This window comes from Rhinolophus sinicus, chromosome 6 (assembly GCF_057876585.1).
Source record: "Rhinolophus sinicus isolate RSI-liver-muscle chromosome 6, RSI-T2T, whole genome shotgun sequence".
NCBI classification, from domain to species: domain Eukaryota; kingdom Metazoa; phylum Chordata; class Mammalia; order Chiroptera; family Rhinolophidae; genus Rhinolophus; species Rhinolophus sinicus.
Genome location: NC_142506.1, coordinates 2,286,484 through 2,313,133, shown reverse-complemented (window position 1 = coordinate 2,313,133; position 26,650 = coordinate 2,286,484). Strand labels below are relative to the sequence as shown.

At 50.7% G+C, this 26,650-nt stretch overlaps 1 protein-coding gene across 6 annotated transcripts in view; it reads right to left on the bottom strand.

Annotated features, from left to right (window-relative positions):
• The window catches only part of AGO2 (argonaute RISC catalytic component 2), a 98,114-nt gene that overhangs the window by 37,609 nt on the left and 33,855 nt on the right, over window positions 1-26,650 (bottom strand). For all 6 annotated transcript variants that reach the window (XM_074316918.2, XM_074316916.2, XM_088798931.1 and 3 more), the window contains exons 2-3: window positions 18,087-18,282; window positions 4,452-4,572 (exon numbers count right to left, since the gene is read on the bottom strand). In XM_074316918.2, the coding sequence (XP_074173019.1) occupies window positions 4,452-4,572; window positions 18,087-18,282 (317 nt within the window). The remainder of the gene's footprint in view (window positions 1-4,451; window positions 4,573-18,086; window positions 18,283-26,650) is intronic.

Sequence of the window (26,650 nt, the reverse complement as noted above, 5' to 3'; positions counted from 1 at the left end):
GCACACAGGTGGATGGAAGACCAGCACCAGGCAAATTTCCGAATTGCACAGCAGGCAACTACCCAGCAGCTCTCGGCCTGGATGCAGGATGACTGTGAATTGGTACTAATTGGATGCTGGTTAATGTCACCCTTCAGAAATGCCTCTGTAAGTGAACTGAGAGGGGACTCGGAGGGGTGCATTTTCCTTTAGCAAAAGACCTTACACTTTTTAATCGAGTCCAGTCTAGCCTCCTCTTGGACCCCATAAAAAGGGCAGAGAATAAACTCCAGGCTGCACAACGTTCTCTGCCAGATACAATGTCTCGAGAGGCTGACTGGTACACGTTTCTAACAGCTTAGGGACGATGCAGATTTCAACAGAAATGTCACACTGTGTGGGGCAGGGTGACACTGGGCTGCAGCTGTGACATGAGGTGGAGAACAGTCTGCATGTCTGTCTGGGCTGCTGTCCAGCAGTGCCAGTCCACCCACCAAGAAGCTTCTATCTCCGAACAGCCTGAAGCTCTCGGTCCCAGTAACATAGCAGCCAAAGGGCACCAAATGGAGGTCCCCAGGACACGGGGCTCACAGTTCTGTAACCAGCTACGACCTGCCCATAGGCAGGTGGCTCCACTGGGCTCCCTGTATGCACTTTAAGGAACAAGAGAACAGCCTGCCCACGTCACAGCACACTTGTGCCAACTGAGGCCGCCAGCACCCGTGGAGGGCGGTCTGGAACCCCGGAACACTACAAGTGCCATCTTCTGACACAGACAACCGAAATATCGGCTAACAGAACTGACCCAGGGCCTGGAAGATGGTGAGACAGTTGTGAGATCCCATCTCTGCAGACAGACCTAAGCCACACTCCACTCCCTTTGTGTGGAAGCCACCAGGGTGACAGAATCAGAATTGCGATGGGAAGAGTCCTGGGTTGGTGCCACCACACGGCTAGGAGACGAAGGAGGGAACCGCGCTATAAGGGACAGACTGCACGCACCCAGGAGAGCAGAGCCCCAGCCGTGTCTCCATCGGGGTTTCTTGTCCAAAACTTGGCTGCCATGAGGGCCGAGGCCCCGTAATTCACTGCCATCTGCTCCTAAGGAAGGAGTGACAGTGCTGGCAGGGCCCTGGGCTGCCACACTCCGCGTGGGGCTGGTTGAGGGTCCAGACCCTGCCATGGCCCTCCAGGGGTCTGCAGGCCGGAGTCCGTGCCAGGGCGACAGCTGCTAGGCTCCTTGACACGGGCCCTTTCCTGAAGGGGACACACAGGTCACACCTTGTTTTCAATGGACACAGGGAGCTGAGACTTGACGGCTTCCTGGGACTTTGCACAGCAACGAATCTCCTCATAAAGCGAAGCGCTGCCCCTCCAAGTTACCCAAGAGAAGCCGCAGCCTCGTCTAGCATGGTGCTGGGGATTTGGAGTCACCCGTGGCAGGTAAAACCAGCAGCGGCACACAGGAAGTGGCTGCTCTGTTGGGTGTAAATGACACTTGCCGAGCCCCTCCACCCCGGGCTGGCTCAGTTCAAGGCACCTTGACAAACGCAGTGTCATTGGAGGGACCCTTAGCTTGGAAAGGCAGCAGATTAGGCCCAAATGGAGCAGACCCTCTACCTGCGTGCCACCCGGGGAGAACGCCAAGGATGGCCCCTGCCCCCACCTGCCTGTCCTCAGTCCTCCTGCCCCTCCAAGTGCAGAAGCTTCAGTGCCCACTCAGGATCCCTGACACCTCTCACTGCAACCAGCAGCCATGGCCCCCATGGCCCCGGTCCCGGGCACAGGGGGTGAGCCGGCAGGAGCACCGAGCGTGGGTTCTGTGCGAGGCTGTCTTCCCCAACAGTGGGCGCCCTCTGCACAAGGGCCGTTACTGATCTGAGCTGTGCATCTGGCCTAACGTGCCGCTTTCTTCCAAGGAGATGCTCGTACCTTCCCTGAGTAAATGGATGGAAGCTGTAGATGCAGGAACCTGCAGACCTGGTGAGTGAAGGCCCAGGGCTGGACCCACACCGGGAACAACAGACCACACATACTCCGGTCCTACCAGTCATATCATGTCACTGCTAAAACAGAGCTCGGAGTTCAATCCCGAACGGTGAGCAACTTGGACAACTTACTTAACTTCCTCCGTCTCCGGTTCTGCACAGTAAGAGACTGGCCCCAAGGTGTTTCAGCCCTCATGGGGGCTGGAGTTAGGGCAGGTGGGCTCGTGTTTCAGTAGGAGAGATTAAGAGGAGATGACAAGAGCCAGGCGAGGGAACCTAGGACATGCTCTGTGCATAGCCCTGGACGAGGCCAGCTGCAGCCCCCATCTAGCCGCCAGGAGACATGGGGTTAACACGACACTAAAGGATTTTCTGTCTTACTACAGACGTGCCCACGATACAAAGAAAAGTGCTTCATAGAAAAATTAGCAAACATAAAAGAAAAAAAAAGATAGCACTTGGCTATAAGATGTAATATATGAAGAAACACTTTATTTTAGCTCTGAGGGAAGAGATTAATTTCTGCGTATCGCGAATATTTGACAGAACTTTGAGAATGAGTGGCAGGAGTGGTGTGCAGTTAGGAGACCCCACGCTCACCAAATGCTGGGGCTTTGGGTAGGTTTCGAAGCTCATCTGAAAACAGGACAAGGGTGGTAGGGATTAAACTTAAGGGACACCGAGCACCCACTAGGTACAAGGCAGTAGATATGGGGGGCCATCGTGGACATCGGCCCCAACCCAGAGACGTGTGGGTTAGGATGACAGATACAGATCCCTTGGCCCAGGAACAGTAAGCAGTGGTACCTGCTCAGAGCGTGCCATGTCCCAGGCGTAAATAAGCACATTAGATCCTGACAACTCAATGATTTGGGACCGCAGTAGGATGTGGGAGCTGGTTAGAGAGGCGACGCTGAATGAGCCCCCACAGATTAGCAGACCCAGGGAAGCTGGAAGCACGTAGCGTGGAAAGCGCTCTTCTTGGGGTGCACGCACTCATTTGACTCGCACAAGGCCCCACGAGGTCATTTCTGTGCAATGTCCCCTCTTACAGGTGTGACAGTTGAGGGTGGCAAGGTAAGGCGGCTTACCCAAGGTCTCACCAGGAGTAGGAGTGAAGCAAGGACCCAGTCAGGTGTGTGGTGAGCCCAGAGCTGAGCTGTGACCTTGTACGAGGAGGTGTCTCAGACACGCACACCACAGCGACCCTCCCACCCCTTCTGAAGGAAAACGTTCCTGTGCCCACCTAGTGTCCGAGTGTCGCCATGCACAGACGACACGGTGAATAAACTCCTTATGTGTTTGCTCCTTATACAATTTCAAACAAAAACAAATGTGCAAATTAGTCACAAAGCTTTATAATCAATAACTTTCAAATGCACAGCATGCTAATTTGCAAGGGGCAAGTCTCCTCAGCTGACAGGCGTAGTAGGGTCCTGGCACTCCCTCCAATTCGGAACACGGTCCACTGCCCCGCACCAGGCAGTGCCCAGCTGAGCCACTGCTATCTCTGAGAATCCCGGAGACCATTCGGCACACAGCCCTTATCACCACCGGCCTTCCCCAGCCCTACCATCTCCATTCTTATCAGGACCCAGCAATTCTGAGCAACCAGACGGGTGAGAGGAGCTTAAGTCTTTTTATCATTAAAACACAAAGGCAAAAAAAAAAAAAAAAAAAAAATGCAATGCCTGCAGAGAGCGTACAGGTCACCAGACAACTGGACAACAGTGTGAGACGCTGTAAGCGCTGAGCGATGCTCCTTCTCGGGGTTCTGGGTGGGGTGGGGTTTCAGAAGCTACTTGTGCAGTTGTTCTCAAAGGGAACTAGCTTTTCTGTTCTTGTTGGGATACTTACTTTTTTTTTCTTTTTTTTTTAAATTTGTGTAAAGATTATGGCTGAGCTGAGTCCTTCCTCTTCTCCTACTTATAAACACCACCCATGATCACCCTGGAGCGGCCCGTTCGTTGAAAGATGTGCCAAGAGGTGACAACTTCCAGGCAGAAATTTTATTACTTTTTAAATAATGCCATGATAAGGATAAAGACAGTAAGAAAAGGTGACACTTTAATATAATCACTACTCCCGGGCTGACTGTCTGTCATGACTCTTATTTCAGGTGAATCACTGTCTGACGCCGGTTGTTAGCTGTTTCACTGCCGTTGGCACGCACACCTCCACTTACGCGAACGCACTTTTCCTTAGGTCTCGACAGTCGCACTGGGTGATCCCGCCTCCCGCCTGGTGGTGGTTCGTGGCCCAGGTTTTACATTTCAAAGTTCAGTGGCTTCAAGATGTTCTCAACTCCTGTCTGTGGACGCAGACAGCTTACTGCTCTACCGTGGGCGACCACAGGGCACGGAAGGCAGTTCTCAGGGGCCTCAGGAGGAGGCACAGAGCCGCCGGGGCCGCCCCTCTCCGGTGCAAGGATGAGGGGCAACAACCCTTGGAACCTGGGTGGTCCAAGCCCATCTCTGAACTCACCTTCTCCCTCCCGATCGGAAGAGGCATCGCTGTGTAGAGGTTCTTTCTTCCATCAAACACTGGCTTCCGGTCCCCAAAGATCTGTGTTTTAAAGTGCTGGACCATATGTTCCACTATTTCCCTGAAACAAGACAGAATTCGAGCAAAATGTCAGTAAAATCAGAGAAATCATGCCTGAGGACCACCCTTCTGACACTGGTTTATAAGCCATTTTGTAAGAGCTATGGATCGTTTTCGTAACGTGACCTCCAACTTTCTTCTGTAAAGAATCAAACTAGACCCTTCACTGGCTTCACGCTCGTCAGTCACCCAAACATCAGAGGACGTCTTCCCCACCAGCCGCTGCGCATGCTGCAGGCGGCGGACGACAGAAGCTCCCAGCACCTCCTGGGGCGCTGAGGGGAGGACCAGAGGGGAGGGAGCATTGTTCCCACGTGCTGGTCTGTGACAACCCCCAGGGCCCCCCCCATCACCCCCGTGCTCACAGAGAAGAATTCCCACCCCGCTGACATCCGGTGCTGGCTCAGTCGTGTGCTTTGCTTTGGTCACCAGGAAGTCAGAGGTCGGGACGTAAACAGAGGCTGCCAGGGGTCGTGTGATTGGCATGGCTCCCTGGGATCCGCTGCAAGAACGCACCTGGTCACCGCTGCCCTTTCAGTCTGGGCTCCAGAACAAAGAGCCTGAACCTGACTCAAAGCCCGAGTCCAGCCTGACCCCGCCGGGCCAGTCACCCCACAGCCCACCCGCACGGTCCTGAGCGCCCAATGTGCGCTCTCCGCCACTACGCTGGGGTGCTGTCTGTCCCTCGGGCAGCACAGCGGCACACGCACGGCCAGCACAGGGAACTTGTGTCGTGAGCTCCAGGGGGCACTGCAGCCGCTCGGCCCCCGCTGGCCTGCCACTCCACACAGGCGCAGAAGCTATGGGGGACCGGGGACTGCCCAAGTGTCCTGCGCCCTGGAGGCTGGGGGCGGGGCACGCCACCACCCACCCTGCATGTCTCTGCCCCGAGAGCCCACTGGGCACACCTCTGCCAGCACTGGGCGTGGGGGAGGGCTGAGGCATTCCACCTAACTCGCCAAACACCTGACCCCTCTCACGCACAGCGTCTCAGGAAGTACAGAGAGGAAAGGCCACGACGCCTGCCTGCCCCCCAGGTCCACGAAGGGGCCACAGCAAGCGGCCTACCAGAGGCTCGAAATGCCAGTCGTTATCAGGAAGCAGCGGCTCAGGGAATATGGTAAAGAGGGGGTCAGGGGTCTCGACAGCAGGGACAGAGCGGGAGGAGGAACCTGACAGACTGAGCCCAGCTCTGCCGTGAGGGTTTCTCTCTGGGCAGAGCCGTGGTCATCGTTCAGGAAGCAAGAATCAGAAATGCGTCCCATTCCTTTCCCAGAGCGTGAGGAAAGCGGGCCTCAGCAGGCTTTCTTCCTCACACTGAATTTGTCCAGGAGGCCCTCCACTGTGCTCGTCACAGGAGGCCAGCTTCTAGGGGTCCAGCCAGACCTGCCCCTACACCCACTGCCCGGGAGTCTTTGTTCCAGATGGAGCCTCTTGAAACACCTGTGAAGGGGCCACCAAGAATGCACCAGGCCTCCAACACCGGTGGGAGATCACAGCCCCGGCAGGTATGAAGCCCTAAAGACCTCCACCTCTGCCATTTCCGACCAGCAGCCAGGGCACAACTTTACCTGTGTCTCCACACGCTACTCTGGACACCTCAGACATGCTGCCTCCAGACCCCTGATTCCCAAGCTTCAGGCACCCCACCTTCATGGTCAGGACTTGACGACCAGCTCAAGGTCCAAATGGCTCTACTGGGGAGTTCCACCCACACTCAAAGACAAATCATCCAAACAAACTCAAACTTACCATGAACAGAATTAAGAGGGCACATGCCCCAGCTCATTTAAGAGGCTAGCAAAACTTTGATCTTGAAACCTGACGAAGTGGTCATGGGCCAATAAACACACATGAAGAAACAAAGTACTAACAAACAGAATCCAGCAACATGTTAAAAATAACGCTGTCAACATGTCAGCGTTGGGCAGACACCAGGAATGAAAGGTCGGGTTTAACATGATAAAAGCAAGTGATGTGAAACAAATTACCGACTTAAAGTAAAAGCTAAAGCCGTGAAACTTCTGGGGAGAAAAAAGAAAAGAGAAAAATCTTTATGCATCCTGAGATAAAGATTTCTTAGACCACAAACAGTTATCAACTGTAAAAGAAAACAATAATAAATTGGACTTCATCAAAATTAAAAATGTTTACTCTTTAAAAGATACTGTTATGCAAAGAGAAAAGGCAAGCCACTCACGGGGAGAAAATATTTTTAAAAACACATATATCTGACAAAGGACTTGCATGCATAATATATAAAATAAATTCCTACAACTCAGTAAGACACACAACCCACTTAAAAAAAAAACAACAGGTAAAAGATTTGAACACTTTACAAAAAACAGACACCCAAGTGGCCAATAAACACGAGACGATGTTCGTCATTAGTCATTAGGGAGCTGCTGATAAAACCACAAAACACCACACACGCACTGGAATGACGAACATTACACACCCACCAAACCAAGGGGTTGGTGAAGGGGCACGTGGACCCTTAACTCTTACACGTTGCTGCTGGGAATGTAAAATGACACAACCACTTAGGAGGAGAAAGGTTGGCCATTTCTTATAGAGCTCAGTGTGTACAGACCACTCACCTAGCAATAGCTGATACTTATGCAAGAGAAATGAAAGCATGAAACCACGTGTATGCAAATGTTGACAACAGCCCCAGCCTGGCAACAACCTGAGTGCCCATCCACTGGTGGACAAATTATGGTACAACATTACAATAGAACACTGGTATTCTATCGGTGAGTTTCTGGCAGAGGCAACATGATGGTTGTATCTTAGAAACAAGCTCAGGGAAAGAAACCAGCTATAAAGCAGTACCTACTGCGTGATTCCGTTTCTATGAAATTTTCTGATAGGCAAAAACTAATCTACGTCAACAGAAGGTGCTTCAGTGGTTGCCATGGGGAAGGGGGTGGGGGATTATCAGCAGACGATTAACTGTAAAAGGGCATAAAGAGCTCTGGGGTCTTCAGAACGTCCCACGCCTTGACTGTCACACGATTGTCACACGAGTGTACACTTTATTTTAAAAAATGTATTTTAAGTGTGTTTTTCCAGGACCCATCAGCTCCAAGTCAAGTAGTTGTTTCAATCTAGTTGTGGAGGGCGCAGCTCACAGTGGCCCATGTGGGGATCGAACCAGCAACCCTGGTGCTATGAGCATCGTGCGCCAACCAACCGAGCTAACCGGCCGCCCAGAGTGTACACGTTTTTTAAAGCTCACCTAACCATACACTTCAAAAGAACATGTTTTGTTGCAGGTAATTACATCAACAAAGTTGACTTAGGTTTTAAAAATCGAGTGTGAAAAGTTGTTAAATTATGATAAACTCCAAGAGGTAGAAAAAAAGCATTTAACAAAATCCAATAAAATACAACACCCCATCAGCATTTCTTTTTTAATTAGCAAACTAGGACCAGAGGGCAACTTCCGTAATCTGGTAGGTTTCCCTCTGAGATGCACAATAAAGATGCCTTCTTGCCACTTGTTCCATATTGGGCTGCGGCCGCGGATGCCGCAGGAGGGTAAGGAAAAGGGAGGGGGGCTGTTGTAAAGAAGAAAAAACGCTGCTATTGGTGGACACTGGGGCTGTGTTTCTTAAAAATGCAGACGATGGCGGCCGGATGGCTCAGTGGGTTAGAGCGCGAGCTCTCAACAAGGTTGCCAGTTCAATTCCCTCATGGGATGGTGGGCTGCACCCTCTGCAACTAAAGATTGAAAATGGCAACTGGACTTGGAGCTGAGCTGCGCCCTCCACAACTAGACTGAAGGACAACGACTTGGAGCTGACAGGCCCTGGAGAAATACACTGTTCCCCAATATTCCCCAACAAAATTTATTTTAAAAATTTAACAAAAATGCAGATGAACCTTCTGAGGAACTCTGGAAGCTTCAAGAAGACAGATCCCTGCTTTTTATCTGTGTCCCTCCAGGGTCCAGCAGATAGTGGATACCCCATAAATATTTCTAGAACAAATGCTCATATTTTCCCCTGGTACCAAGTCTTTATTCATTCACTCACTCATTACACACCCTCAGGGGGACAGGTGGGGACAGGGGTAGCGCAGGGACCAAGAGCCCAGAACAGCCAAGTCACCCGCCAAATAGACCTGTTTCGGTAATAACACCCAGGAAGGTCAGTCTCAAGCAGAAATGGAATGCGGAGGGGCTGGAGAACCAGTAGGAGGTGCACCCTCTCAGCCTCTCTAGGAAGTTAAAATTCCCCGCAAAGCTTTGGTGTCCAGCAGTAGATGTGGAATTATGTCCTTTCTTCTCCTGTGAGACAATCGTGGGTTGTGGCCGCTCTGACACACGTCTCTTATAACAGCAGAGGAATCCCTGAGTGATCTGGCTACACAGGATGGTCACGCTTGGAAACACACATGTAAATTACTTTATTACCCAATGCAACACAGGATCAGTATGTCACTTGTTACATATTCACGTTGTGGAATCAGCGGCCACCCTGTACAGTAACCTCCTCTCTCTCCTCTCCCCACCTCCTACTGCCCCCTCTGCCCTGAGACTGGAGAACAGCAGCCACACCAGAGGCCTTCCCACCCGCAGCGTGTAAGTGTGTCACCGTGAGGGACGGGTTTACCCAGAGTTAAGCGTGCAGGGGAGGAGGGGTGGGGATAACTAGTTCCAAACCTTTTACTTGGGAGCTGGAAACACCAGAAGAGGTTAAAAAACAGAACAACCAATGAACAAGCCACATTTGTGGACCATAATATTCAATTATTCAATTCTCCCCAAACACATCCATTCTTTCAACCCCAATGAAAGGTTCACTGGTGTTTGATGGAATTTAATAAGCTAATTCTAAATGTATTTGGAAAGGACAGAGGCCAGCCGTGCTCTTAAAGAGGAACAGGGTGGATGTGTAAAAACACGTGAGCGAGACGGCGTGCTGCTGGAGCGGGGACAGACAGGACACTAGCAACAGGCCCCGTGGGCATACAGGCGCTTCATCTGCGACAGAAGTGGCAGGAGAGAGGACACAGCACGCTAGTCAGCACCCAGGCATCTAGCATTCAAAGCAACAGAATGGGCCCTGCCACGCGACACCCCTGTTTATGCTGATGATGGACACCCGTTCGCACACCTAAGCGTGGCTTCTTCAGGGGCTCAGGAAATGTGCTCAAAGGAGGAGGCTATTCAATCAGTCATTACAGTAGGAAGCTCCCCAGCAGACGAAAAAGAACCTGACCGTGTGCAGACAGCCCAGGCCACCACACAGCCCACGAGAAAGTCACCACCATCCATCCCCGCACTGCTCCCATGTCTCAGTCGCCCGAGGGAACGGAGTGCTAGCACCTGTGTCATTTGTGCAAACAGGACTCATACCGCTTGGTTTTCAGGACAGGAGGGCCACTAGTTCTGAAATATGGAGGCCCCTGCCTGCCATCAACACAGACCTACTCCCAGAGACTGGCCAGCCTTCCTCCCTCCCTCCTTCCCCCCTCCCTCCCTCCCTCCCTCCCTTGCTCCGTCCCTTCCTCCCTCCCTCCCAGTCTCTGTCTTAACTGTGGTAGGAAGAGATAACATAAAATACACCAGTTCAATCACTTGCACACGTCCAGTTCGGTAGCATTCAGCACATTCACACTGTGGCACAACCACGACCATCCACCTCCAGAACTTCAGAACTTCTTACTCCCCAGTGGAAGCCCCAACCCTTTCAACACTAATTCCCCACCGCCCCCCCTCCACCCAGCCCCAGGGACTTTTCTTGACAAGGCTCCAGAGCAAGGAGGAACCACCTGGGACAAGTTATTCTTGGAGTGCTGCGTTTGGTTCTTCCTAAATACCAAGTTTGGCGCCTGGAAAGCGCAGTTCCCATAGGGCACCAGGGCAGCTTCTGGACAAACACCTTTACTGAACGGATTCTCAGGCTGCCTCCAGACCTGCGGCAAAAGCAACAGCCCCACGACACGGTCTGTGCACTGCATCACCCACTACGTGCTCGGGATCTTACAGAGTGGTCCACTTAACGAGGACAGTGGCAAAGTGTCAGCTCCTACTCTCTGCCAGGCACTTCCACGAACCACTCATTCAGTCCTCACAATAATCACGGAGGCCGACACCCTCACCTCCACGCTACACGGGGCGCGGGGCACACAGCCACACACTGGTACGGCAGCGACAGACGGCAAAGCTGCCTCGGAGTAACCGAACATGCTGGCCCATCAGAAGCTGACATGCTCTGGATTGGCTTGCCTGCCATAATTATGGGAAGTTTTCTCTTTAAAAAAAAGAGCATTCTTTGGTTAACGTCTAATCACGGGTTTTGCATTAATACATTCTCACCATAAAATTCAAATACAGATAATGCTGGAAGTCTGCCTAGACCACCTGACCTCTCCATCCTTTGCTTCAAAGTAACCTGATCGCTTTCAAACCTATGAATTTATACAAATACGTAGGTACATGAAAGAAAGACATGGTCTTAGCGTTTTAAATGTATTGTATCACACGCACCGAGTGCCCTGTTTTCCCAACTATGTCGTTGAGACCTTCCCTCGTCACTATACACAGAGTGGCCATTAGGTCCAGAAACAGAGATGCTACTGTATCATGTCTGCAACGTAATGTCAACAAAGCACGGAAGACACAGTTGTCTGTATTCCCATCTCATAGCTGTCACAGTGTTGACAGTTTCACGGGACTCCACAGTCCGTTCACTTACCCGGCCCTGCTGGCTGACATGCAGATGATTTCTGTTTCTGTCTCTCTCTTTTTGACTTTACTGTATTAAACATCCTTGCATGTGTCTCTTTAGGAGAGTTAGAAGTAGAACTGGTGGGTCAGAGGGTGTGTGTGTGTGTGTGTGTGTGTGTGTGTGTACGTATGCGTACACACACATGCCCAAACCACCTTTTAAAAAGCCTGGCCCAAAGGCACATTCCTTGCAGGGGGCAGAGCCCATAGTAAGTAGCAGGCCACAGGTGACAGTCCTTCTGCACTGTCCCCCGCCTCTCCCAGACACACAGAGATTGCTCTGCAGTGCTCTCCCGAGGTCACCTGACGGAGCGCAAGTGGAACGAGAAGGAAAGGGCAGTGGAGAGTGGACAAGCACACCTTGTTGCTCACGCTGTGCTTCTGAGCCGAGCGCTGCTAATTCTGACCGGCCAGCAAGGCTGGCGGCAAGGCTGGCATAACCCAGACCAGAGCTGGGCACTGGCTAGTCCGTCTCTGTATCCACAAGATACTGGAGGCTTCCTGAGAAGATGGCCCTGGCCTTGCAATGAGTCCCTCCCACGCCTCCGCTCAGTGAATGGTGATGGACCGCACTGCCAGAGAGCGAGGTTTCACCGGGCTGGGATTCACAGCGACTCGTCACAACGTGTGGAGATGGCATTTTCCTCTCCGCCCCACACAAAGCCTCGGGATGGGATTATTAAACGTCTACCTTGTGCACAGCACAGGTTTTAGGAACTGAGAATGAAGAATGCTTTAACAGGATGCAGTGTAGAAGGAGAAACAGGTAGCGAGATGGGTGTTTCCAACCTTCTCGGCAGGGTTACCCCCGGGGAACAGCCCACAGCATGACCTCAGTTCTCGTTTTCTGCCTTCCCCCTCCACTCTGAGCTCCCTTCCTTCCGTCTAGAGTGCTGGCCCTGAGTGCTGCGGGTCGCTGGGCGGACTCCCGCTTTCCCATGAGGGACAGGGGCTGCCCAGGGGCACAGCACCCACCACACGAATGCAGGTTCCATGTACGTTGGCCGCTGGCAGGGAGGCTACAGGACGCGCTAAGACAAAGCATTAGCACATGGGTTTTCCCGGCACAAAACCTTCACTTCCAACATTTTTCTATACTATTTTCATTGATTATAATTTTGAGATTGGACCTTAGCCAAAGTCCAACAGAATTAATCATAAAATAAGGAGCCCTGAAGGCTCACACATTTAAGTAGGCAGGGCACCTAGTACTACGTGGGCTGGTCCTGGCCACAGAGACGCAGCTCAGGCCCCACCTTTGCTACTTACGGTTTGACTTGAGGCGATTTGTAAACACTGGGTAACTTCCAAACCTTACCAGGGTAACTACTGGTAAGGAATGTGGCAGTACAGTCAGGTAAAGGCATCCAATCTTAAATCCACCAGCCTTTTGCTGTTGCCAGATGAAAAGGTCTTAATCAGACCTTCTTTCATAAGATGTGGTTGATGGCATAAGAGGAGCCCAACCACCACCTTACCTGTCAGGAGCCCAGAAAACGTGCACGTGCTCCGTGCCTTCAGTCCAGCTCTAAGAATGGATCCAAACTGTAGGCTCACATAGGTTTTCACCCGGGGGAAATTCAAAAACAAACAAACAAGCCCAGTCAGGGAGAGTCTCCGAGCACATCAGATGGATTAAAAGATCTCCGCAGACCTTCAGGAAACAAAGCTGTTGAAAACAGCTGTGCCCAAAGCTTTTGTTCAGAAACACACTTTTAAGTTAGCACGTGTGTAAAGGGCCTCACATAACTGTCACGTACTGCCTTTTTGGACACATATCTTTTGGGGATAAACACTTAGAATTGGCGAGTCAAGGGGTTTATACTATGTTTAATATATACACCAAATCACCTCCTAAAAAGTCTGGACTAATGCAAATTGGTCATACTGAGTGAATCCAGCTGTTTAGTTTCATAGATAAGGGAACCGAATCCCCACACATTCTTTCTCTCACAATAGCTATGATCAGGAGAAATTATTACATAAGACTATTTGATAAGACCCCTTGGTTACCAGCTGCAGCTGAGAATTCTGTTTCTGACCATGACAAAGTAATTGGCATTGGACTTGTCCTCCCACCCTGAACAACTACAAAACTAGAGGAAATAGGAGGCACCCACTTTGGGCTTTGGAAAACAGGCCGCCTAGGACTGTGATTGTTGAGAGAAGGGAAACCCTGAGGTAAGCCACACATGCACTCTGCCTGGCAACGGTTTGCAAACCACGAAACGGGGGAAGGAGTGGCAGAGTGGGGCAGCCTGTCGTGCTGAGGAGACGAGTGCTAAGTCTGGGGTTGCAGAAGAGGCAGGATTTGTGCGGCAGGGTACTAGAGAAGACGGTAATGTAACATACATAATGGTCAATGGAAACATTTACTGTGCACATGAATAAGCAAGAAAAGGTGACATGCAATCTGAGGTAAAAACTGTCAATAAAACACATGCTGAAACGACTCATATTTTGTAATTAGCAGACAAGGGCTGCCATAATAAATATGCACTAGAATTACATCCAAGATCATCAAGAAAAAGATGGGAATAATGAATGAACAGATGGGAAATCTCAGCAAAGAATGTAAAGCATGAAAAAGGACCAGATGCAAATTCTAGACCTGAAAAGTACAATACCTAAGTGAAAAACAAAATTTATTGGATAGTTATAAGATTGGATATTATTTTTTTAAAAAGTGATTTTGAAGACAAATCAATAAAGATGATCCAAACTGAAAAAAGAGATGGGAAAGATTTAAAAAAAAACAAAACACCACAGTCTCAAAGGTCTGAAGACAATATCAAATGGTCTAGCATACACATAACTGCAATCCCAGAAGTAGAGGCAAAAATGGGGCAGAAAAGATATTTGAAGAAATGCCTCCATTTCACCCAAATTTCATGAAAGATGTCAACATACAAATTCATGAAACTCAATGACCCCCCCAAGGAGGAAAAATATAATGCAAAGAAAACCGCACCTGTGCACATCATAAACTGCTGAAAAGCAAAATTAAACTAGAAAATATTCAGAGGAAAAATGACAAATTACATACAAAGGAAGTACAATAAGAAAATGAGCTGACATTTCCTCTGAAACAATGAGGATTAAAAGACAATGTAATGACATCTTTAAGGTGCTGGAGAAAAAAACTGTCAACTTAGAATTTGATATCCAGCAAAAATAAGAAGGAAATAAATCTGTAGATTTAAAGAAGGCGCTGGGACGATGCATCACTGGCAGACTTGTACAACAAGATGGGCTGAGGGACACCCTTTAGGCTGAGGGGAGGGGGTGCTGCCAGGTGAAAACACTGGTCAACAGGAAGAAATAAAGAGAACGCGATATGGTTAATACGTGGGGAAACAGACCATTTTCTTTTAATTTCTTAAAAATAGGAACATCACACCATGGGTGTGATATGTAGAAGTAAAATACACGACAACATTAGCAAAAAACCAGAGAGGTAAATGGAATTATACTCTTATAAAATTCTTCCATTTTATATGAAATTACAACGTAACACTAAGTAGACTTTGTAAGTTAAAGCTGCATACTGAAATCAGTAGCGTAATCATTTAAAAAGCAAAAGAAAAAAAGTTAAAAGCCAATAGCAAGAATAAAACGGAATACTGAAGAACATTTGGTGAACCCAAAAGGAAATGGGAAAAGAGAAACTGGAATAAAAAAGATAAAGAAATAGCAGCATGGTAGGCCTAAATCCATCCACAGATAACTACATTAAATTTAAACAAACCTAACACTCCAATTAAAAGGCAGAAATTGTCAGACTAGATAAAGACAGTCCCAATTATATGGATACCTACAAGGATGCACTTGGAATTCTCTCTCCCTCCCCTCCCCTCCCCTCCCCTCCCCTTCTCTTCTCTCTCTCTCTCTCTCACACTCACACACACACACACACACACACCACAGGTTGAAAGTTTAAGCCTGAGCAATGATTTATCTGCCAAACAGCAAGCTAAGAACGTTCATGAGGCTGTATTAATAATCAGAGAGAGAAGATTTTTAAACAAGAATTACCAAATATAGAGAAGGACATTTCTTAGTGATAAAGGGTCAATTTATCATGGAAGACAAAATTATAAATACATAGGTACTTAATAACAGAGCTCTGAAATACACAAAGCCAAATCAGATAGTACTAAAAGGAGAAACAGACCAGTCCATATCATACTTTGACAAAAAAAAAAAATTAGAAAGCATATATAAAAGATTGGAATAATACTACCAACCAACTAATCTATATTGATAGCCCCCATAACCAACAACTCCAGAATACACATTGTTTTCAAGTGTGTGAGGAATGATTAACAAGATAAATTACATGCTTAACCATAAAATAAGTCCCAATAAGTTTCAAAAAACTGAAATCCTACAGAGTATGTTCCCTAAGCATAAAAAACTAAATTCGCAATCAATGAAAATGGTATTATAAAAAAAAAAAAATTTCCAGAGAGTTAAAAATTAACTACACTTCTAAAAACCATAGATTAAAGAAGAATTCACACAAAAAATATTTTAAACTAAATGAAAACTAAAATGTATCAAAATTTGTGGACTGTAGCTAAAACCAGGTTCATGGAGTATTTACAGCTTAAAAACAAATGGTTTGGAAAAGAAGAAAGGTTTGAAATTGATGCTCTAAACTCAAAGTGAGTATAAGAAAATAAAGATCAGAGAAGAAAAACAGGGAAAATATCAACAGACAAAAGAAAAAAAAATCAACAAAGTGGAAAGCTGTTTTTGTGAAGAAGTAAATATAATTCACAACCCCCTAGCAAATATGATTGAGGAAAAAAAGAGAGAAAATACAAATTTAAAACACCAGGAATGAAATGCTCTTTCACTACAGTTCGTACAGACATTGAAAGAATATTATAAATAACTGTACGCCAATAAATTCAACAATTCAGGTGAAATGGACAGATTCCTTAAAAGACACAAATTATCAAAACTAATACAAAAAGAAATGGAAAAATCTGAATAGCCTGATACATGATAAAAAAATTAAATTGTATGAAGCTCCTTCTATTAAGAAAACGCCAAGCCCGGGCGGCCAGATGCCTCAGTTGGTTAGAGCACAAGCTCTCAACAACAAGGTTGCTGGTTCAATTCCCGCATGGGAGGGTGGGCTGCGCCCCCTGCAACTAAAGATTGAAAACGGCAACTGGACTTGGAACCGAGCTGCACCCTCCACAACTAGACTGAAGGACAATGACCTGGAGCTGATGGGCCCTGGAGAAACACACTGTTCCCCAATATTCCCCAATAAAAAAAGTAATAATAAAATTAAAAAAAAAAAAAAAGAAAAAAGAAAAAAAAGAAAACACCAGGCCCAAATGGTTTCAATGACAAATTCAAACATTTAAGAAAGGAACTGTACCAATCTTACACTTTATTCTTCCGGTGTGCTGAGGGCTCCTCCCAGCTTCCTCTACGACGCCCACATGTCCCTGAAACCAAAACCCAGCAAGAAAACTACAGAGCACTGTCCCTTAGAGGCAAAGACACAGAAACTCACTACAAAAAACTCACAGCAACATATGAAAATAGTATGCCACGGCCAAAGGTACGTACAAAGTAATAATACATCACGACTCTCAGAAATTCAAGCCGATTTAACATCGGCCTCCACCTCCTCCCCAAAAAATGTAATTTACCGCATTCTTAGGAGGGGGGAAAGCAGAAAAACTGTATGATCACCTCAATCGATGCAGAAACAGCATTCGACAGAATTCAACACCCTATGATGAGGCTAATTCTCAGCAAATTAGGAAAACTCCCTCACATTAGGAAGAGGACTGTATTGAAAATGCCTACAAATTGGTAACAGAAAGACAACTACCCTCCAAAGCAGGGGAAAGACTTCAACACTTTACTAGAAATGATATGTGGGATGACATCATGTAATATCGGAATGTAATATAATTATGGATGTAAGCACAACTCAGTTATCCGGAAATGAAAATTAAATCCGCAATGAGAAACCATTACACGCCCACCGGGACAGCAAAACTCAGAATGACTGGCTGCCGGGTGCTGCTGAGGCTATGGACCGACAATGAGGACGGGACCCCTCCCGCACTGCTGGCAGGGGAGCAGGGGTGCAGCCCCTCTGGAAAACTCCCGGGCAGTTTCTGACACAGCCGAACCCACACCTGCCCTTTGGCCCAGCAACTGCTCTCCTAGTGACGTATCTAAGCGACACGAAAACGTTTATGTCCACAAAAAGACTTGAGAATGTTCTCAACGGCTTTATTCATAAGAGCAAAGCCTTGACAGCCCAAACGGCTAACAAGAGGATGAATAATTACTGAATAATTTATGAAATACTCGTATCATCAAGTATTCCTCAGCAGTAATCTCAAAAACACTAGGCCGACAGAAGGAAGCGGGCGGAGGACACCCCTCCAGGAGGCTGTGCAGCTCCGCTCACATGGCAGGAAATGGGTCTGCGGTGACCCAGATCGGAGCAGCCACTTCAGTGGGCCAGGGCTCGAGGGCACGAGGCCGCATTCTGGGGAGATGGGCATACATGTGTATTTTGTCAGAACTCACTGAACCGCACTTAGGACGTGTATTTCACTGCATCTCAACACAAAAACGTTTTTCAAAAAACAAATGCAATGGAAACTTCCTGGAGGGGGCGGGCGGGGGGAGTCACAAGGATCTGCTGAGAATCAAAGGGCTGATTAGTTCAAAATCTTGTTTGTGTACAAAGATCACCCACATAAACCCATCAATAACGAAGGTCACCATACCTGTTGACTCTCCTCGGGCATTTCTCTGGCTTGATGTCCAGCTCATAGTGATAGATGTCAATTTTTGGAATGTCCATTTCAAAGAAGTTGGCCTGTAACTTGATTGTTCTCCCCGAGGTCCCGAAGTCGGGTCTCGGCGGAGGCTTGAAGGCATATCCTTGGATGGGGGGTGGCGGTGGTGCTGGAGGCGTGAGCACTAGAACAGCAAAGAGGTCACCATTACACAGGGAAAGAACCGGCTCTGCTCTAGAGCGGCGCGCTGGGCGGGGGGGAGCGCTGGGGGGGTCCAGCCTCCAGCCCCTGACCCACCCCTTCCCACCCCCCTAGGACCCTGCGCCTCCAGTGTCCCTTGGTACTTCCATTCTCTCCCCCTCTACGTTCACAGTACAGTATGCCCTCCTGTCTCACTCACTCAGTGGCACGTGACATGGTGCCATGCCCTCCTTTTTCAAACTGTCCCCTCCATGGTCCTCTCCTGCTCTGCCCAGGTCCTTGGAATGTTGTGCTTCCTCCCTGGCCTCTTCCTTTCCTACTGAGGACTCACAGCCATTCACCCTCTGCACCCCCAGTTCACCTCCACCATGAGGCCGCGGTCTGCCCACTACGAAGGCCATGCTCACTGTGTTACCTGCTTTGCCCTCAGCCACCCTTTCCTACCCACGCATCTGCCTCAGCGCGGGTCCCCTCTTCATTCTGTGCAGCAATTACCGAGCCTCCCAGCAGGGTGGTCAGCTTCCCGGTCCGCCTCACCCGTCCTCCACATTACAGGCCCGAGCGTCTGAGCCGCCATCCCAACTCCTCCGCGCTCCCCGGCACCTGGCTCTGACATCCAGGCACGCGCCAGTGTCCACAGCCCGGCTTCAGCCTCCTCCCAAAGCTCGCTGAGCCCTGGACCCGAGACCCAGCCCGCACACGTCAGAGTTCCCACCGCACATGTCAGTCCTGCCCACGGACGAGGGGTCACGAGCTCCGCGCGCCTCCCATCTCCAGCTCACTTCATCCACATCTCCACATAAATGTGCCAGCCGGTGCCATCGTCACCAATCGGACCACGAGCAGCTGGAGGGTCATGGTGAGAGTGTGCCTGAAGGTCTGAAGGCACCTGACCCACAGCAAGAGCCCAGGAACCTCTGCTCAACCGCCTCTGTTTATATTGGAGGAAGCTGACACTCAGAAGGACGGCACCGCCTAAGTCACAAAGGAAGATGTCCGAACATCCAGAGTCAAGAAAGTCAAGCCTTCCTGACAGCAGTGCCAGCGCACAGGCCCCACCATTCGCCCCGAGCACCGCGCCCCACGTGTGTGTCCGGCTTCCAGGGGCTTCCGACAGCTGTGCACGGGTCCACACAGGCACTCAAACGTCCACAGTCTCTCTGGTCCCTGGAAACCACAACGCGACACCCCCTTCTCTACCAAAGACCAATACCACACTTGTACAAAAGCGGTGTCTCAGCAGCACACCCGTTCTTTACTGGGAGTCCATTCTACTAACTCGGCGCTCACCACACTCGCCGTGCACACATTCTGTTCTCTTCCTTTGCACGTGGGAATTTGGGAAGACGGGGCCGTGGGAATTATCAACAAAGGGCACATGGGGTGAGGCCAAGTGTAATTAAAGGGACCCAAATCGTCAACGTGTTCCACTTTCCTTCATCACCATCTAAATCATTAATTTAATCAGGGGTCTCTCTCTCTCTCTCTCTCTCTCTCTCTCTCTCTCTCTCTTTTTCCCCATAGACTGGTAGAAAGAAACTTCGTCCCAAATAAAATTTTCAGTAATTCCATTAGTACAATTCAAAATGTGGCTTTAGGGGGGGAAATTACATATTTTTCCAATAACAGAACACTTTTAATTTTTGCTCAAATGTCTGTTTCAAAAATAAAATCCTCATTAAATAAAAATTCCATGTACTTCAATCCCTATCGACATTCTCTGGAAACAAAAGTACGCTACTGAAAATAATAGAAACTGTGCTTACTGTATTTCTGACCTAGAAAAACTCAAGAGTCCTTGAATTACTTGTTTTTTGTTATTTATTTATTTATTTTTCTATGAAAAAACGGACATGCGTTAAAGGTATTAATCTCACTGAGTTCCACCATCTGGAAACCTTCAGGCCTCTCTTCACTAAGCGACTATGACTTCACAACATTCCATCCCTTCCACAAGCACGCTCGTGTGCCCCGTACATGCTCAGTCGTGTGCCAGGGACCATGGAGACGAAAATACACAGTGTTCCCAAGCAGCTCACCTGTCACTTCCAAGGAGAGTATCTGAGCACAAGTCACGCAATGGTTCAGGCGCGCTTACAGCAGGTCACACGTGATCCTTTGCACGAGGGACCGTGACCATGCCTAGGAGTGGACACCACTGTCCAGCCCCTCCTGCTCGCTCCCTGAGGACGGATGCAGCCTCTCGGTCCTCTGCCCTGAGCGTCCCTGCTCTCAGGTGGATGCCTCCGTTCCAGAAGGGGGAATCTTGTGAATGTAGGAACACAGTTAAGACTACAGGAAGTTACATTTGCATCCCCGAAAATGTCCAGCGCGGAGCCACAGAAATCTGGCCCCTACGGTCAGTGGCAGGAACGGGAGCCCTACCTGCACTGAAGGGCTTCCTGGGTTGCAAAGTGCTTGTGTATGTTTCTGATTATGAATCACAGCTACGGGTTAAAGCTGTCGCCTTTGAGAAGTGAAGCCGCCCACGACTCAGACAGACAGAGCCAACCGTGGTGCCCAGCTCCCTCCCGCCCCAGTGCCGGCCGCCATCCCCAACCAACCATGGATGGTTTCACCTTACTTAAATTAAACCTGACCAACTGGCACAAGTTTGGCCTGGGGCCCATGTCTCAGCTTGAGCCTATTTTCCTGTTTTCTCCAACACCTATTACTTCTACAGAATTTGCCATGGGAAGCGAGGAAAACTGTCCACCTGTTTGTTACTAACCTGTATTAACAAAAGCCATGTGAAAACTGCAACGGTAGCAGATTCATAAAACACATAATTTCACAAGGTATCTCTTCCTTGCTTCTAGCTTTTAATAATGACAATACTGACAGTTCCCGGGAAGGCATATGGGATACAAAGTCACGATTTCAAGTTGTAACAGTTTTCCATGCAGCAGAGGGCGCAGCGAGAGACCGTTTTATACCTTTGGGAAGGACTCTCCTGCTGAATAACATGAAAACTTTGAGGCCTCAGTCCTCAGAGATCTTACGTCTATTCTTATAATTCACAGGGAGTCCCAAGCGTACAGTGCCAGAGCGAGCAGGAGGAGTCACAAACAAAACACCGGGGAGGACCGGGTGCATCGGGAGAAGCCCGTGCGCGAGCACAGCATGAAGCGGGAGGGGCCGTGCGCTGGAGCTAGCCCATGGCCCCAACATGATCACAGCGCATCAAGACGGAAACCAAACGCCGCACGAGGCCAACAGAACAGTGAGTGGGCACACGCACCTTCATCACGCCGGACGTGATGGCCCTGAGAACTATAGCAGCCCCATACCCACAGGGGATGTTCCAAGACCCCCAGCGGACACCTGAACTGAGTGGAGTACTGAACCCTGTAGGTACACTCTGGTTTTTACACACACACACACACACACACACACACACACACACACACCTCTTCATTTAAGGGAAGCACTCTATGCTTCTCTGTGGCATCTACAAATTGCCAGCATCAGTATTCCTGTGCTTTGGGGCCACAAGCACTGTGACACCGTGACAATCAATCTGAAAACTGGGATGGCTACTAAGTGACTAATGGGCGGCTATGGGGCAGGTTGTGTCTACAGCATGGAGACTCGGGACAGAGGGATGAGTCACGTCCCCGGCCGGATGGAGCGGGCTGGCACGGCATTTCAGCAGGATACTCAGAAGTGACACGCAATGCAAAATGTACGAATTGTGTGCTTCTGGAATTTTCCATTCCATATCGTTGGACCTTGATTGACCCTGGGGAAGGAGGGGGCTACTGTAATTCCAGTATCACCTGCAGATTCGCTCTCCACGTGCTCCTTCCCACAGCCCATTTCGCTTCACTGGTCCTGCAGGTTGAGCTGAGAAGCTGACCGCAGACATGCCATGGGGCAGCCATCCGAGGGGAGAGGGAGGGGAGGAGGACGCAAGCCGGGTGAGCCCACCGGCCGGTGAATGGCAGGAACGTGTGCTCCCGAGATGCCTGGTCCCCGATGCCCCAGAGCATGAGCCCCTGGCCAGCCTCCTTCACCACGCGCTGCCAGCAGCGGGTGCCATCAACCTCTGTTGAATAAATGAAAGCTTGAGTAGCAACCACCTGAAAGGAGGTGGCACCTGGGGAAACCTTCACCTAGGAGACGCCACTGCCACTGAGCTGGCGTTAGATGAAGTGGCCATGGCTCTGGCTGCCTGCTCAGTGGGGACCTCGCCCCAAATCCCTACACTGCACCGAGGGCTCTGCTGGCCTGCCAGCTGCCCGAGCTGGGCCAGGCGCGTGCCCCACCTCCAAGGCTCCCAGGCGCCCTCCTCAACCTTCAAGGGGAAATGCAAGTTCTTCCTTCTTCTGACAAGGACCCCCCACCCCAGCCTGTGTTCCTGCCCTCACGCACTGACCACAGCCTGACCACAGCCGCAGGCACAGTTCTCATTGGCAACGAATCCATTAGTTTTGTTTTGAATGGATTTCCTGTTGCTTCTGTAAATGTGAGCCCTGCCTCTGTGTGAGGTGGGGGTGGGGGCGCAAAACCCGTAGAAATGGGGAGGCAAATCCTTTTCCATGCAGGAGCACTGGATGGTCCCAGCTGAGGGCCCTCGGCTGTACTGAGGGGGGATGACGCGTCCGGGCAGGACACACCCGTCAGTCTGTCCTGCCTGGTTAGGCGAGCGCTGAGGCTGGGGTTCCTGAGCCCCAGAGGCCGGCTCAGGGTCAGGCCGAAGCTGCGTGCTGGCTGGACTGCCGACAACTCGACACACGTGTTAAAAAAAATCCCATTTTTAGAGCCACTTCTTAATCAGTGAAAGGGAAAGACAGTGAATGAATAAGCGACTTCCCGTATGAGTAACAGGGTCACAGCAACCAGAAAGTTTCGTTGTTTTTAACAGAGGCCGTGGGAAGCAAGCTCATCATTACTGGTCCTCCTGAAGAAACCCGCGCCACCTGGCTGGGTTGTGATGACTTTCCGAGGAAAGTCTCAGAGCAGGGCTGTGTGACACCTGCCCCCATGCATGATCTCTCAGCCGCCCCCCCCCAATGAAAAAAGGAGGGCAGCCCCCTCGCAGAGTGGTACTCTCGTCCCAGCCCTCCCTCCAAGTCAGAAATGGTCACAAGGGAAGAGCTGGCACACAGGATAAGAAACCCAGGTGACCAGAAGAGGGGGTCCCCAACCCTGGGTGGGGGTGGGAGGTGCAGTGACAGTCCAGCGCCCATCGGAACACTCCTGCATGACGACACACGGCAGACACAGTGCTAACAATTGTCTCTGGGGACTTTTGCTTATATCTGACTCATTTCAGGATGGTAGGGGCAAGAGACTCAACCGCAGGGTAAGACAGGGAGGGGGACACGGAGAGCCGGGCTGGCAGGTCTGGGGGGGCCCAGGGAGCAATGTGAGAGACGCTGGGCTATTACCGCAGCTGGGCCACCCAAGTGCTCCCAGGTCGGCCTGGAGACACGAGAGGCGAGGCAGGAAGGGCCGCAGCCTCTGGCCTCACCCCATCGACGAAGCTGGCCCCTGACAGGCGCAGGGCAGTGGCCAACCGGGCGAGCTGCAGGTGGGCATGGGCAGGCCAGTCCGGGCCCACTGTGGGGTGTCTCACGGGCCCCTGATCAGAACACCTGGACCCTACAGTGAAGTCTGTGGTTCAGGACACGGACGAAACGTAAAAACCACACGACCACCTTTCTTCTCTCCCACTTGGATCCTGAAATCCCACGTCACATAACCGCTACTCTGAGACCGTTTACTGTCCGGCCCAGAACCAAAGCAGGAGCAGGGCACGGTCTCCGTCTCCCAGGGGACAGGGGGGCACAGCAACGCCGGTGGGCCACATGGTGAACAACTCCTCCAAGAGAAGGCAGTTTGCTTGCTGCCCTCCAGAAAACCTCGCGCACACCTTCTCATTAAGGATGAGCCTGTGGGTGGGGCCGACCTGCACACCCGCTCCTCACCTGCCTGCCTCCTAAAGCGGCACCTGGGGGCAACACTCCCCCAATGAAGGCGCCTCTCTCATCAGCAAAACACACTTATTACAGAAGACACAAAATACAGAGAAAATACAAATGCCTCCTCCAATGCCACTGCTCAGAGATAATCCGTTAAAACGTCAGTCTTTTTCCACACACACGTGTAATGTGTGCACGTCTGCTACCGTGGGGTTATGTGTTTTTACACCTGCTCCCGTCTCCAAACATGACATTATGCACATACAACACTCTCAAAATGTATCACCAATGACGGCATTTACTTGTTGACTCATCTGCTGATGACATTTCAGTGGCTTCCAAATTCTCACTTAAAAAAAAAATATATCAGTGCTCTTCTGAGACCTGAGTACGAACACGAATCTCTACTTTCATCCAAGGAGGGTCCGTCACAGGCCCAGGCAGACGCGCTCAGCGCACACGGGTGGGCCAGGGGCCTCCACCGCCCGCCCGCTGGCCCTGCCTAGGCGCCTTCTTGCCGTCCTTCCCACCCTGCACACAGGAAGCCCACAGCCCTAAGGCTCCACATCTGCCCCTGGGGGGTTGGGCTCCAGGCTCTCACTGCTGCAGCCTCTGGGCCTCAGACCAAGGACTGGCTGCCCAATTGAGTCACTAAGTCTGACTGACCGCGTCGGCAGGTGCTGGTCCAGGCCCTGCAGGCCCTAACCCCCAGGGAGAGGCAGCGCCACACACACAGGCACCGCTGAGCCCGACCCCTGGCCCACAGCCCCCTGAGCCCCGCCCATCTCAGAGCCAACAAGAGGGACATTCACCATGTGTGGCCTGTCTCTTCTTCCTCCTGTCACCCTGCCCAGCAGGTAACCGGCCTCCTGGCCACCACAGGCCAGCATTTCAAAGCTCAGCTTGGGGACCCACCTCCCCTGATTCCCCCACACAGCAAACCACACCTTGGGGTGTCCCCGGGTTCCCTCGATCACCACACTTGGTTTCAGTCACCTGCCCAGGGTCCAGGTGACCACACAAGGTGCGTCCTTTCAGGGCAGGGACTATCCCTACACACCGTGTTCCTACCTTAGCCAGGAGCCACCCAGGTGCCCCGAGAACTGGAAGGTGCCACATGCGGGAGACCAAGGCCCACAGTAATGAGATGCTGCTCCCCACTTCTCAGCCTGCCTCGCACCCCCACCCCCACTCCTTTCCGGACTGGTCTCACCAGGTTCTGTGACTGTCTCTCTTTTCTGAGGTCCTGACCTCCCCTGAGGAGCAGGTGAACTCAAAAGCCCGTCTCCCTCAGGATGGGGCACACACACACACACACACACACACGGCGTGTAAATCGGGACTTCATGGAGTTGCTGCCACAACAGTGTGTCTCCTCCTGGCCCCTGTCCTGCCCTCTCTGCTGTGGCCTCCAACACGGCAGCTGGCCTGGCTTCCTGAGGCACAGGTCTGGTCACTGGGTGTCCCAGGACCAGATCTGATCAGGCCGAGAGCCCTGCCCAGCACCTGAAGACCAGAGAAGCCCAGCCCTGGGGGTGGGGGGTCAGCCCCCGTGCAGCCAAGGCAGAAGGACCCGCACACACAGCTCAGGGGTCTGTGAGGCTGGACCAGCCTCTAAGGGAAAAGCACCCCTTCCATTACGAACAGGGACAAGAAACACAGAAGCATCGGCCACACCTGTGACCCGGGGTACACACGGGGACTCTCGTGTCACAGGGCAGCCGTTACGTTTGAACTCCCCACTACTTCACATCATATGTATCAGACCTCTGCTGTCCTTATTACCGGATGGGACAAAGGGTCCCGTTATCACTGGGTCACACGTTCGTCTGGGTTTCTGATAACGCTATTTGAACATGACCAGGCTCCTTTGTCATCCTGTGTGTTTTGTCTTGTGCCTTGAAAAACATTATTACAGGTTCCATCCATAAGCTCCACCAGACTGATAAAGGGCTCCATGACCCCACACCCTGCTCTACGAGGACTGACTGGCCGCCTCTCTACACCGAGTCAATGTCACAAAACCTCCCTGGTTCCTGTGGCAGTGACCACGGAGGGACAGCCCTGCACACGGCAGCACGCCTGGCAGGGCCCGCTGTCCGGGCTTTCTGTCACCGTGGCTGCCCCACCAGCACCCATCCCTGATGTGATGTGAGCTCGCGATGTACCGGCTGCCATGACAACCAGCTCTCCAGGCTCATCACACAGACGGCCGGCCCCGCAGGGCTCAGAGTCAGGATTCAGAACTCAGACATCCCGATAAGGCCTGACGGCATCGCCTTGCGTGTAAAACGTTCCAGCACCACAGGAAGAGAGGAGCGGCCACCAGGCAGGTTTACCCGCTGCCCAGTGTGGAAAGCAAGCTTCCGGGGCCAGCAGGCAGACAAGCACCGCTCTTCAGAGAACCTACTGCCAGTCTCTAAA